The 12314-nt window shown below is 39.6% G+C and overlaps 1 protein-coding gene across 6 annotated transcripts in view; it reads left to right on the top strand.

Annotated features, from left to right (window-relative positions):
• Positions 1-12314, top strand: part of Ars2 (arsenic resistance protein 2) — a 223893-nt gene that overhangs the window by 111075 nt on the left and 100504 nt on the right. For 4 of the 6 annotated variants that reach the window (XM_067155112.2, XM_067155108.2, XM_067155107.2 and 1 more), the window contains 2 exons: positions 792-944; positions 1031-1264. In XM_067155112.2, the coding sequence (XP_067011213.1) occupies positions 792-944; positions 1031-1264 (387 nt within the window). The remainder of the gene's footprint in view (positions 1-791; positions 945-1030; positions 1265-12314) is intronic. The other 2 variants (XM_067155113.2, XM_067155109.2) reach the window with 1 other exon arrangement.

Below are 12314 nucleotides of genomic sequence, written 5' to 3'. Positions count from 1 at the left end.
CTTTTTCTCCACTTTGGATCCAAAAATATTGGGATGCATAAATTATGGAGAAAAGTGGTGTATATTTTTTGTCATTGCTATTTACACAGTGCAGCATATTTATATTGAAGACCATCAATCATTACTGGTCAACTCATGATCCAAACAAACTTGCAGTTTTGAACGCAAGGGGAAAATGTGTTCTTTGCAATAAGTGCGTATATATAAGGTGGTTGATAACAGCTGTTAACCCATTGGAAGTAAAGGATTGCCTAATTTTAATGCTGTGATACTTCTCAAGATCTGGCAGCATGCACCACTGATTTCATTGAAATATTTCTGTTGTGTTTGCTAGTCGTGGCTCATGATAAAATTCAGCTGTTTGCTACAGCTTTCAGGGTGAGTTGATGTAACGAGTGATTAAAAACCGAATAATGCTCTCTTCTTCTTACATTCCCCCTAACATGTTGTGAGGCCAGAGAGCAACTCCTCTGTGAGGAGGGAATAAATAAGCTATCTGCAACATCTTCCGTCTGGTAGCATAACGTATGATTTTATCCTCAAGCATGCGCACATAGCATATTCATAGCTTCATCCAGAAATTCAGAACACGGTGATCTAGCTATTGTGAAACAAAGCCGAGTCAGCACCTTATGATGCTGCACTTTAGCCCATAAGAAGATGTCGCTGCTGATTTAGTCAATAATAAAATTAGAGAATTATAAGTATTTGTGTGTTTGTAAATGCAAATTTCAAAGAAAATGATTGAATTTCAGAAGACTGTATATTTTACAAAACTTGTCTCTTTACAGATGTGCAAGCGCTACCCTGGCTTCTTGCGGGTGGCTATCGCCGATCCTCAGCCTGAACGGCGGTGGTTCCGCAGGGGTTGGGTAACGTTTGAGAGACATGTTAACATCAAGGAAATTTGTTGGAACCTTAACAACATTAGGGTAAGTTCGCGGGTAAGTTGGTCTGTTTCATTTTGTTTTTTATGCCTTTACACGTAAGTAACTGATGGTACAGGGTAACACTGATCGTTTCTGTCCAGCTACGAGACTGTGAATTGGGCGCCATTGTAAACCGTGACTTAAGTCGTCGTATTCGCACTGTCAACGGAATCACATCCCATCGGCAAGTCGTAAGGCACGACATTAAGCTCTCTGCTAGGATTGTTCATAATTTGGACTCTAAATGTGGTCTATGGCAAGATGAGAATTCTACAGAATCCAAATCGGAACCTCCAGACGATACAAAGAATGGCATGGATGAGGAGCCCATTCCTGTAAGTACCAGTTGCAAGTTACTTGCTAAAATGTTTTTAATTTTATGTTGTGTTTTTTTTTTTTTTTTTTTTCCAAAATGCATGCATGTATTGAGAACTTTTCTAATTAGTAAGACTCCTGCTTTTAACCCTTTAGATAGCAGCTGAATTGCAGAGTTTATACGTAATTTTCCATAAAAATACAGTGTTGGATTAAATGTTCATAATTTCTTAACGGTTAGAGTTACTCACTTGATTCTGTTTTTAGCAGCTGCCCAACATTCTTTCATTAGTACAGTGGAACCTCGATTATCAGTTCCTGGAAAATACGTTTTGCCGGAATATGCATTCAAATTACGTGGTCCCGCTAGCATCGTAATTAAATTACGTTGTAAAAGTCCCGCATTATCCGTTCCTCGAAGAAACGATTTCCCGGATCAACCGTCCAGAAATTCCAGTCCCGTCAACGCTAAATCCTCGATCAATCGTTTTTTAATAAACTGTGTCTCTCGAAAGGACGGCTATGGCATATTTATGGATCTTGGCGTTAACGCCCCTTGTTTGCGATAATTAAAGCAAGTACTGTACCGGTACTGGAAAAGCGATCGGCGGTGAACTTGCATAAGGGACCATGTTAGCATCGCATTCGGGTGGTATTGGTTAGAGAATGTCTGGAAAACATAAAGCAGAGAGTGGCCACAACAATTGCAAGGAGACACGGCGCATTTCGAGAGCTCTGTTTGAAGACGGAACGAGTTTCGTCAAATGTTCGCACTTATAAAACGTCCATATGTTTACATTTTTCAATCGTACTGCCGAAGAGGTTTTCGGCACTTTGCTCAGGGCACTGTAGAGTAACTGGGCTTTCAGACAGGAATCGAAACTGCTCCTTCTTAACACAAATTTAGTATTTTTGATATTATCGTACATGATTATGTTAGCGAGACCAGAACAGATGTTGCACCTTACATTAAAAAAAAAGAAAGCCATGGGAGGTCTTGGGATTGCCTATTACTGTTTAGGTCCTAATGTAAGACTGGGAATTTTACGTTTTCGTGTTAAAATACCAAAAACTGCAGTCGTTTTATTTGGTTTTGGTTTTAAATGGTTGGTATCATTTCCAACTCGTACGGGCACGTGCAGCAAGCATGCTTTCCAGATGACCTCAAGGTCACGCAACCATAATTTCTGAAGTTTTGATGATATTTCTTTTATGTTTCCAATTTGACTGGATTTGTGACGCGCAGAACTGAATATAATGCATTCTAGAATTTTTAAGAATCGATACATACATTCGAAACCATGTTTTCGAGTTCAACATAACCTTTAAAAGTCGATGTAGGCCTAATTTGCGCGATACGAGATTTCCAGAAACTGACTACGAACTGTATACCGGAGACCAAATTACAACAAAAGATTAAGAAATGAAGGGATTTCGCCATCATTTCGGGTGCTTTTGTATCTAATGTGCTTTATTTTATTAGATGAGAGAATTAAAAAGCTACTTCTGCTCGAATGTCGTTTGGCTTGGTGTTATTAGATTTTTCGAAGAGTTTGGCTAGCCTAATCAAAGTTGCTGAACTGACGAAGATTCCCCTGTAAAATTGGATATAAAGTATCGAGATTTTGAACTCTCGTACCGATAATTAATGCGGTTTCATCCAGAGGGCCCGGGTTCGATTGCGACCAGGTCAGGCAATTTTACCTGGATATAAGTCTGGTTCCAGGTCCACTCAGCCTACGTGATTACCTTTAGTTGTGGAGCTATCCAATGGTGAGATGGCGACCCCGATCTACAGAACCAGGAATATCGGCCGAAAGGATTCGTCGCACTGACCATGCGCTCTCGTAATCTGCAGGCCTTCGGGTTGAGCAGCGGTCGCTTGGCAGGCAAAGTCCCAATGGGGCTGTAGTTTGGTTTGGTTTAGGATTTTTGGTAAGATTATAATTATACATATTTCATTTTTGTGATGTTTAGCCAAATTGTTGATGGTTTTCATTCAATCCTGGATTTTCCGTTTTCCCGTGTTGTACGTTTTATTTACATGGTCCCTCGAAAAACGGAGAATCGAGGTTTCACTGTATTCCAAAAAAGTAAATATAACCAGTGACAAGTATTTTTTTTAATTTTTTTTTTTCTGAAATGTATTTTTCTGTGTGGGAGTCCAAATGAAATGGCACTGGCCACACTATTTTAGAACTGTAATCTAATTAAAACCAGAACAATCAATAATTGACAGTAATATAACATTTCACTCATCTCGCTGTGTTTTTATTGCCAATTTCTGCATTGTACAAAAGAGAATGTTATGATAAAAGGCAACTGCACAGCTACAAGAACCGAATGAAACAATGCGTTATTTCACATTAATACCCTGAGGTACAGTATCAAGCAGTCCTTTCTAGCAGCATACTCCCACGCAATAACGGACTGTTTGTTTTGTCTTTTGAGCAAATCTTACACATTCATGTTCGCCTGTTGGAGAGTTTTATGCCTATTTGTTGAATGAGTAATATCCTCACATTACCTAAATATACTTATTTCTTTCCGAGCGAGTTGGCCGTGCTGTTAGGGTCACGTATTTGTGAGCTTGCATTCTGGACGGTGGGTTCAAATCCCACCATTTGCAGCCCTGATGTGGTACCTTAAATAAGGCCATGACTGCTACCTTTCCCATCCTTACATCGCCAGAGTGTTGGTGCAACATTAAACCACTAGTGAGGGAGGAGTAAAAGTTTTGTTTTCGGAGCCAGTAGGGAAGCTGGACAACAACATGTTATACGTTTGCTGTCGCTCCCTCCAGAGAAATTACAGTATATTATTTTACAGCAAACTACTTGACACTTCTAAGTGGCCAAATTAGTAAGCTCAAGGTTCATTCTGTTAAGAAACAGCATTGGTGCTATCTTCCATATAAAGAAAAAAAATCAAGTTAAATGAAGTGTTGATGATATAATGCTGTTACTTCTTGCAGTATTTCTGAGCGTTGGTACTTCAGTTAAAGAACCTACATTATTATATATCCCTGACGGGAAACCTGCTTAAAATCAAGGTATCTATCACTAAAATATAAAGTTTCTCTTCCTGTATGAGGATGGTGTGAATACAGATAAGACAACTTGGCCGGAGAAGTACACCAAGAATATAATATCTCGATTTTTCCAAAAAACCGAATATTTTGTATGACCTTATTCATATTTTTAGAAACAAAAAATCTAATAATCAAAAGTCCTCTTTTTCATTCTATTCACAGCACCTTCCCTCAGCAATCATCTATATTCCCACATATTTTGGTCCCGTCTTAATCCCCTTCCTTCCCTGCTCTTTTCCCTCTCCTCACCTTGCCCTCTAGGCTTCCGTCGAGTCACATTCACTCCACTCCTCGGTTAACCCAAATAACCAGCTCTGCTCCACACGTTACAGCAACAGGCGAGTCCCATGCAACATGTCATTTAACCGATACTCTTCCCTTTCTTCATCATCATCATCATCATTTCCCTTTATCCAGCTGTAGCCGGGTAGGGGCAAATATGGTTCCTCTCCACTTTCTTCGGTCTTTCCACCACTCCTCCTCCAACACTGTGTCCCAGTCCAGGTTTCTTTCTATAATGCTGCGTTGGATGGTATCCTTCCATCTCAATCGTGGTCGTCCACGGCTTCTCCTTCCTTGGATTTGCATTTCCGTCACCTTTTTTGGCATTCTTTCGTCGCTCATTTGCTTTATGTGCCCAAACCATCTTAGTTGGCTCTTCTCTATTCTATCATTCATTTTTTCCACTCCAATTTCTTCCCGGATTTTCTCATTCCTTATTTTTTCTCTTCTACTCTTCTGTATCATACTCCTCAAGAATTTCATTTCGGCCGCCTGTATTCGACTCTCATCCTTCTTTGTCATTGTCCAAGTTTCTGCTCCGTAAGTTGTTATGGGCACGTAATACATCTTGTACATAGTATCCTTTGCTTCCATTGGCACATCTTTGTCCCATAACATATTTCTTACACTATGATGAAACAACTTCCAGCTTGAATCCTTTTACTAATCTCAGCATCCAGTCGAGCATTCTCCATTAATTCACTCCTCAGGTATTTAAACGTTTCCACTACTTCCAGGGGCTTGTCTGCAAGTCTAATCTGACCTTTCCCTTCTTTCTCCCCTCTAGTCATAACTAGAGTTTTACTCTTTTCTACACTTATTTTCAATCCACATTCTTCAATCTTCCCATTCACCACATTCAACTGTTCTTGAACCTTCCTCTCGTCTTCTCCCCAAATCACAGTATCATCTGCAAATAACATCATGTTCATTTCTCTTCCTCCATATGCTGCTTTTGCTGTTCTCATGATGTCATCCATTACTGTTGTAAACAGGATTGGTGATAGAACACTTCCCTGTCTCAGCCCACTAGTTATTTTGAACCAACTTGTCCTGCCAACTTGTGTTTGCACGCAACTACAACATTCCTTATACAATGCCATGATCATTTTTATTAATCCCTGTCCAATTCCTTTTTGCACCAGACTGTCCCAAACTTTCGTCCTAGGGACACTGTCATATGCCTTTTCAATATCAATGAATGTCATCACCATATCATTCCCGTACTCCCAATGCTTTTCCATTAGTTGTCTCATAATGAAAATGGGTTCTGTTGTTGACCTTCCACTTCTGAAACCAAACTGATTTTCCTGTATCTGCTTCTCAACCCTCAACCTTATTCTACTTTCCAGTATCCTTTCCATTATCTTAGCAACATGGGATATAAGAGTAATTCCCCTGTAGTTCTTCAAAACTTTCTTATCACATTTCTTGAAAATTGGGATTATTATTCCTTTTTGCCAATCCTCGGGGACCTCCTTATTCTCCCAGACATTCCTGAGAACCTGATATGTCCACTGCAGGCCTACAGCTCCAGCTGCCTTTATCATCTCCACTGAAATTTCATCTATTCCAGCAGTTTTTCCATTCTTCATCTTTCTTACTGCCATTTCAATTTTATTCATTGTAATTTCTTTATCTATTTCTTCATCAACTAATTGCCTTTCCTGGTCGTCCATTGAATGACTGTCATCCATTCTTATGTTCAGCAGCTTCTGAAAATACTCTCTCCATCTATTTCTTATTTCTTCTGGCTTTGATGCCACCTTCATCCTTCACAAATCTGGTGTTTACTTGATCTCTCTTTTTGTTTCTTAAGATACCATACAGTAATTTCTTGCTGCCCTGCATATCATCTCTCAATTTCTGTGTAAATAAGGCCCAGCTCTTCCTCTTTTCTTCCTCCACTACTTTCTTGGTCAAATTCTTTGCCTCCACATATTTTCTTCTACTTTCGTCAGTTTTAGATGTTTTCCATGCTTTCCATGCCTTTTTCTTTTCCTTCAATTTAATCTTTACCCTATCATTCCACCAGTGTGTCTCTTTGTCTTTCACATTTCCTGATGTTCTACCCCATACCTTTTCTGCACATCCAAGCAGTGCTTCCTTCAATCTTTTCATCTTCAACATTCCCCACCTCCATCCTGGGTACCAAGGGTATTATTTCCCTTTGAAATTCTTCTTGTATGCTTTTCTCCTTCAACTTCCATAGTTTAATTCGTTTCTCTCTTCTTAATGGGGGTTTTTCAATCTTTCCAACTTTCAGTTTTCCTATCACAACTCTATGATCTCCACCAAAGGCTTCTTCAGGCATGGCTGTTACATCTACAAGGTTCTTCTGGTGTTCTTTCTCTATGATTATATAATCAGTCATGGTCTTTGTTCGTCTGTCTCCCCAGCCATACCTTGTAATCTTCTGACTGTTCTTCTTCCTAAACCAGGTGTTTCCAACAATCATTTGATTCCTCATGCAAAAATCCACCAACAACTCTCCTTTTGGATTTACATTTCCATATCCAACTTGTGCATTTAGATCTCCCATCAATAGCACTTCCTTATCTTCTGTCTCTTCACTTCCTCTAAGAAGTCCTCTAGATGTTCATCTATGCAACCAGTTTGTGGGGCATACAACTGAAATAGATCTTTCACGCCATTTTCAAACTGGAGTCTCATCATCATCATCCTATCACTGACGTACTTTGTATATTCCAGATTTTTTTGGATTTCTCTTCTAAGTATGATGGCCACTCCATTTTTTGCTTCAGGTCCTCCGCTGTAATACAGCCTGTATCCTTCTCTCTGAGGGATCTCCCCTGTACCCCTCTTCTTGGTCTCGCACAGTCGAAGTATGGCTATATCTTTTTCTATCATGAAGTCAACCAGTTCTTCTGTCTTTCCCGTCAGTGTCGGTACATAACTGTTGCAATTTTGATGTAGTTTGGTGCTGGTTGCCCATTTTTCACAGTTCCCCCAGCACTTGAAGAGCTGCGCGTCGCTTTTAGCAGGGGACGCCCTAACCTTTTCCGAGGCACTATATCTGCTTTGTCCATATAGGCTATTGTTACGATGGGCTCGCCACACCCAAAGGCATTTTATACCTACTGCCAGGTTCATAATTAGACCGCCCCTAACATGGAGACAGACGCCTTTCGTAGCCGCTCCTCTGGAGTACAGACGCTATGGGTATGCCCCCTCCGCCATCTCCGCCGTACCAAAATCCACCTTCTCCGCCGTAGATGCCGTTGAGGTCTTCACTCGTAACCCTGAGCTGGGACCCATACCAGATGTTACACACCGGGTCAGTGTGCTCTGGGACTCACATAGGCAGGGGCGCCACTCCCTGGGTAGGGCTGCCTCCGAAGAGGGTCCCTACCTGCTACCTTGACTCTTCCCTTTATTACATGTTATAAATCTCTTCCCTTTAGCGAAAACATTTTCTAATCTTCGTTATCATTTATGTCGGTCAACCTCACGGTCCACATTGAACTGCAAAATCCTACCACCTTCTAGAATCCACCAATTTATTCAGGCCTTGATGTGCAACTATTTACCAGCATTCAAGACCTCGAAGCAGAAGCAACATTTTTAACAGCATGCATCGCTAAACAAAACTACAGCCCCAATGGGCCTTCCGCCTACCAAGGACCGCTACTCAGTCTGAAGTCCTGCAGATTACGAGATGACGCATGGTCAGTGTGACGAATCCTCTCGGCCTTTATTCCTGGCTCTCTAGACCGGGGTCGCCATCTCACCATTAAATAGCGCCTCAGTTAAAGGTAATCGTAGAGTGAATGAACCTAGAACCAGCTCTCATATCCAGATAAAAATGCCTGACCTGGCCGGAAATCCAACCCTCCGGGTGAGAGACAGGCAAGTTCGACAGCAGAGCCGGCTTCAAACATTACCAGTACGCAACTTAAAAACCTTGAAAGTTTACATTCAGTTTTACCGGCGAAACTTTGTCAGTTTCCTCTGAAAACTTCTTTCAGTTCAGCAACTTTGATCAAACTGTTCAAAAAGCCTTATAACAAGAAGCCAAACAACAATTGTAGTTTTTAATTCTCTAATCTAATAAAATAAGGCACATTGGATACATAAGCACCCAACATGAGGGCAAAATCCTTTTTTTTAATCTTCCATTGTAATTTCTTTACAGGTGTACTGTTCGTAGTCAGTTTATGGAAATCTTATACTGCGTAAATTAGGCCTGCATCGACTTTTAAAGGTTATGTTGAATTTGAGAATATGGTTTCGAATGTAAGTATCGATTCTCAAGTTCTTGAATGCATTATATTCAATTCAGCCCGTCACTAATCACAATCTAATTGGAAAGAGAGAAAATATCATCAAAACTTCCGAATTTAAGGTTATTCACGACCTTGAGCTCAGCTGGAAAGCACGCTCGCTCTATCGACTAGGTGGAAAATAAATAAATACTTAGTTGTGAATCTCGCTCTACAAGTCAGAACAAGTGCTAAAAGATACATTTTTTAAATGTAACATGCGCAAATAAAACTACTGCAATTTTTATAACATTTGAACACAAAAGTGTGAAATTCCCACTCTTACAACCAAAACAGTAATATTCAATCCCAAATCCTCCCATGGCTTTATGTATGTAAGGTGCAACATCTGTTCTGGTCTCGATAACATAATCGTATAGGATAATATTAAAATTTGTGTTACTTGAGGAGGAGCAGTTGCGATTCCTGCCTGAAAGTTCATTGGCTATACAGTGCCCTGAGGGAAGTGCCGAAAACCTGTTCTGCAATATACTCGAAAAAAGTAAAGAAAAAAGAGAAGGTGACCTGCAATTATATTAGCGGCTAAACGAACAGCTAACGTTCCTGGGCGAATTATGTTTCTAATTGTTTCAATACAGACTATAAAAGGCATGAGGACTGGTGGTGTTCCTTGAGGGACCATATGAGCGAGTATGAGTTGTATGGTTGATTCATCCATATAGTATGAAAGATAATCATAAAGGTAGTGCTAATGCGAGCGTTAATGCCAAATGACTGGAGCTTGTGAAATTATAAGGAAATAATCCTAAAAAATGATTGAATAAAATAAGTGAGAATAATGAAATAAAGATGAAAGTTCTTCCGTTGTGACTAGTTGGCCCCTTTGAGGTTTTAAATTCCTTGGGAAACGTCTAACCCTGCACATAATGTAGACATTTTGCAGGTACGAACATTTAACGAAACTCGTTCCATCTTCAAGTAGAGCTGTTGACATGCGCTCTGTCTCCTTCCAGTTGTTGTGGACACTGCTTTATTTATGATTTCAATTCTCTAAACAATACCACCCGATTGCGATGCTAGATGGTCCCTTATGCAAGTTCACCGCTGATCGCTTTTCCGGTATAGTACTTCCTCTAATTACTGCAATGATGGGACGTTAATAGTAAGATGCGTAAGTATGCCGTAGCTGTCGTTTCATGAGATACAGTTTCATGAAAAACGTGTGATCGAGTATTTAGCGTTGATGGGACTGACAATTCTGGATGGGTGATCCGGGAAATCGTTTCTTAGAGGAACGGATAATGCGAGATTTTTACAACGTGATTTAATTAAGATGCTCATGGGACCATGTAATTTGAACGGATAATATGGGAACGTGTAATCGAGGTTCTACCGTGTATTGGTGCACTTCTATATCAATATATTTTTGGTGCAATGTATCGCTGATTTACACATCTCAGGGATTATTCAGTTTACAAGGCTGTGGTTTGGGGTGTATTGAAGAGAAATATCTGTTTTATTAATTGGTCACCCTGCTTAAGCTGCAATCGCAAGATGCAATGTTGTTTTGGCAGAGGATTTTAAAGCTTAAATTCTTCAGCAGGTGAGCTTTACCAAAATGTCAACTTTTAAATGCAATTTACTAAAAATCACTTTTTCCAAAATGCTCCTTTTTCTGAGAAACTACTGGGTGCGTTTCTGTGAAATGTTTATATTATTTACATTTTATGGCCTTCATTGGACCACTCTAGCCAACTTTATGCAAAGAATATTTTAGTTTTCTGTCAGCCCAGTGCTTCTTCATTCTCTTTGATCTTACCCTTCTTTCTTCATCGGAAATCACCTTTCCTATTGTCTGTTGAGTCTGGTTTGCTTGTCTGTGAATTTCCTGATTTTGTCGGTTGTGTTTCTTAGGTCTCCCACTGTAATTTATAGTTCATATATCTTCCTTGATTTCTGTAATCCACTTAATGTTGCACTTACTATTCCATAATTTTTCTATTATTCTCCTGATGATCCTGTTCTCTGGTGCCCTGATAAGATGTCCAAAAAATGAAATGATTTTCTTCCTGATTGAGCTCATTAATGGTTCTATTTCCTTGTAGACTGTTTCATTAGAAGCTACTCTCCAGTGTCAATCTTTTTGGTATGATTTGTTAATGTACGTTCTCTCTATCTTGAGTATGTTGTCTATTTGTGTAGTGTTAGTTGTTTTGAAGATGGTTTCACTTACGTATGATATTTCTGGTTGAGTGACTATTTCGTAGTGTTTTAATTTTGTTGATATTGACAGGCCCTATTTGTTGTAGGTATTCTTGGTGACATATTGTGCTCTGGTCAGTTTATTTTTTCTGTTATGCCATGCTGGCTTTCCATTGAGGTTATATGTTATGATTTCTCCCAGATATTTAAATTTATCTACAATTTTGATTTCTTGGTTTCCTATGGCAATTTTGCTTATGAGTGGTGGATCAGTAAACATGATTACTGTCTTTTCAAAAGATATTCCAAGACCAATTTTCTGTGCTATTTCCTGTAGTGATATACTCCTAACTTGTTGTCTGGTTTCCTGAATATTGTTGGACAAGAGAGCAAGTTCATCGGCAAATCCTAGGCAATTTAAACTTAACGTTGTCTTTGGGTCTTCCATTTCGGATGTTCTTTGGGTTAATCTTGTACCATTCCCTCATTATATATTCGAAGGCACAGTTGAACAGCAGTGGTGACAAGCAATCTCCTCGTCTTAAGCCTGTTTTTATGATGAATGGCTCAGAGAATTCCCCTCTGAACTTGACTTTTGATTTAGTGTTGGTTAAGGTGAGTTCTATTAGTTTGATTAATTTTGGATGGAGCCCAAAATTTCTTAAGATTTCTAACATTGAAGGTCTATGGATACAGTCGTAAGCTTTTTTAAAGTCCACAAAGGTTATTGCGAGAGGTTTGTTTTGCTTCTTGTAATATGCTATGGCTAATTTTAAAGTGATTTGTTCTGCACAGCTTCTCCAAGGTCTGAAGCCTCCTTGGTATCCACCTAATTCTTCCTCTAGTTGCCCTTTGATCCTCCTGTATAGGATTCTGGAGAAAATCTTGTATGTGCAGTCTAAGAGAGAGACACGTCTGTAATTATCTGGATTGCTTTTATCTTTTTTGTGGAGTGGGTGGATTATGGCTGTGGTCCAATGTTCGGGGAACTTTTCTGTTATCCAGATTTTTGTTAGGGCCATGTGTAAGGATGTTCAAACTGTATCACTGGCATATTTCCACATTTCTGCGAAAACTTGGTCTCCGCATGCCTTATAATTTTTCAACTCTCTGAGTGCTGTTTCCACCTCTTGGATTGTTGGGGGTTTATGGGTTCAGACGGGGTTTAAATGGGTGTGTCTGTATTAATTGCTAAAAGTTCCTGGGGTTCTTCAAAATTCAAAAGTTTAATGAATGCTTTTGCCATGATTT

The sequence above is a fragment of the Anabrus simplex genome, chromosome 10, assembly GCF_040414725.1.
Source record: "Anabrus simplex isolate iqAnaSimp1 chromosome 10, ASM4041472v1, whole genome shotgun sequence".
Lineage (NCBI taxonomy): Eukaryota > Metazoa > Arthropoda > Insecta > Orthoptera > Tettigoniidae > Anabrus > Anabrus simplex.
This window is presented reverse-complemented; position numbering and strand designations above follow the sequence as displayed.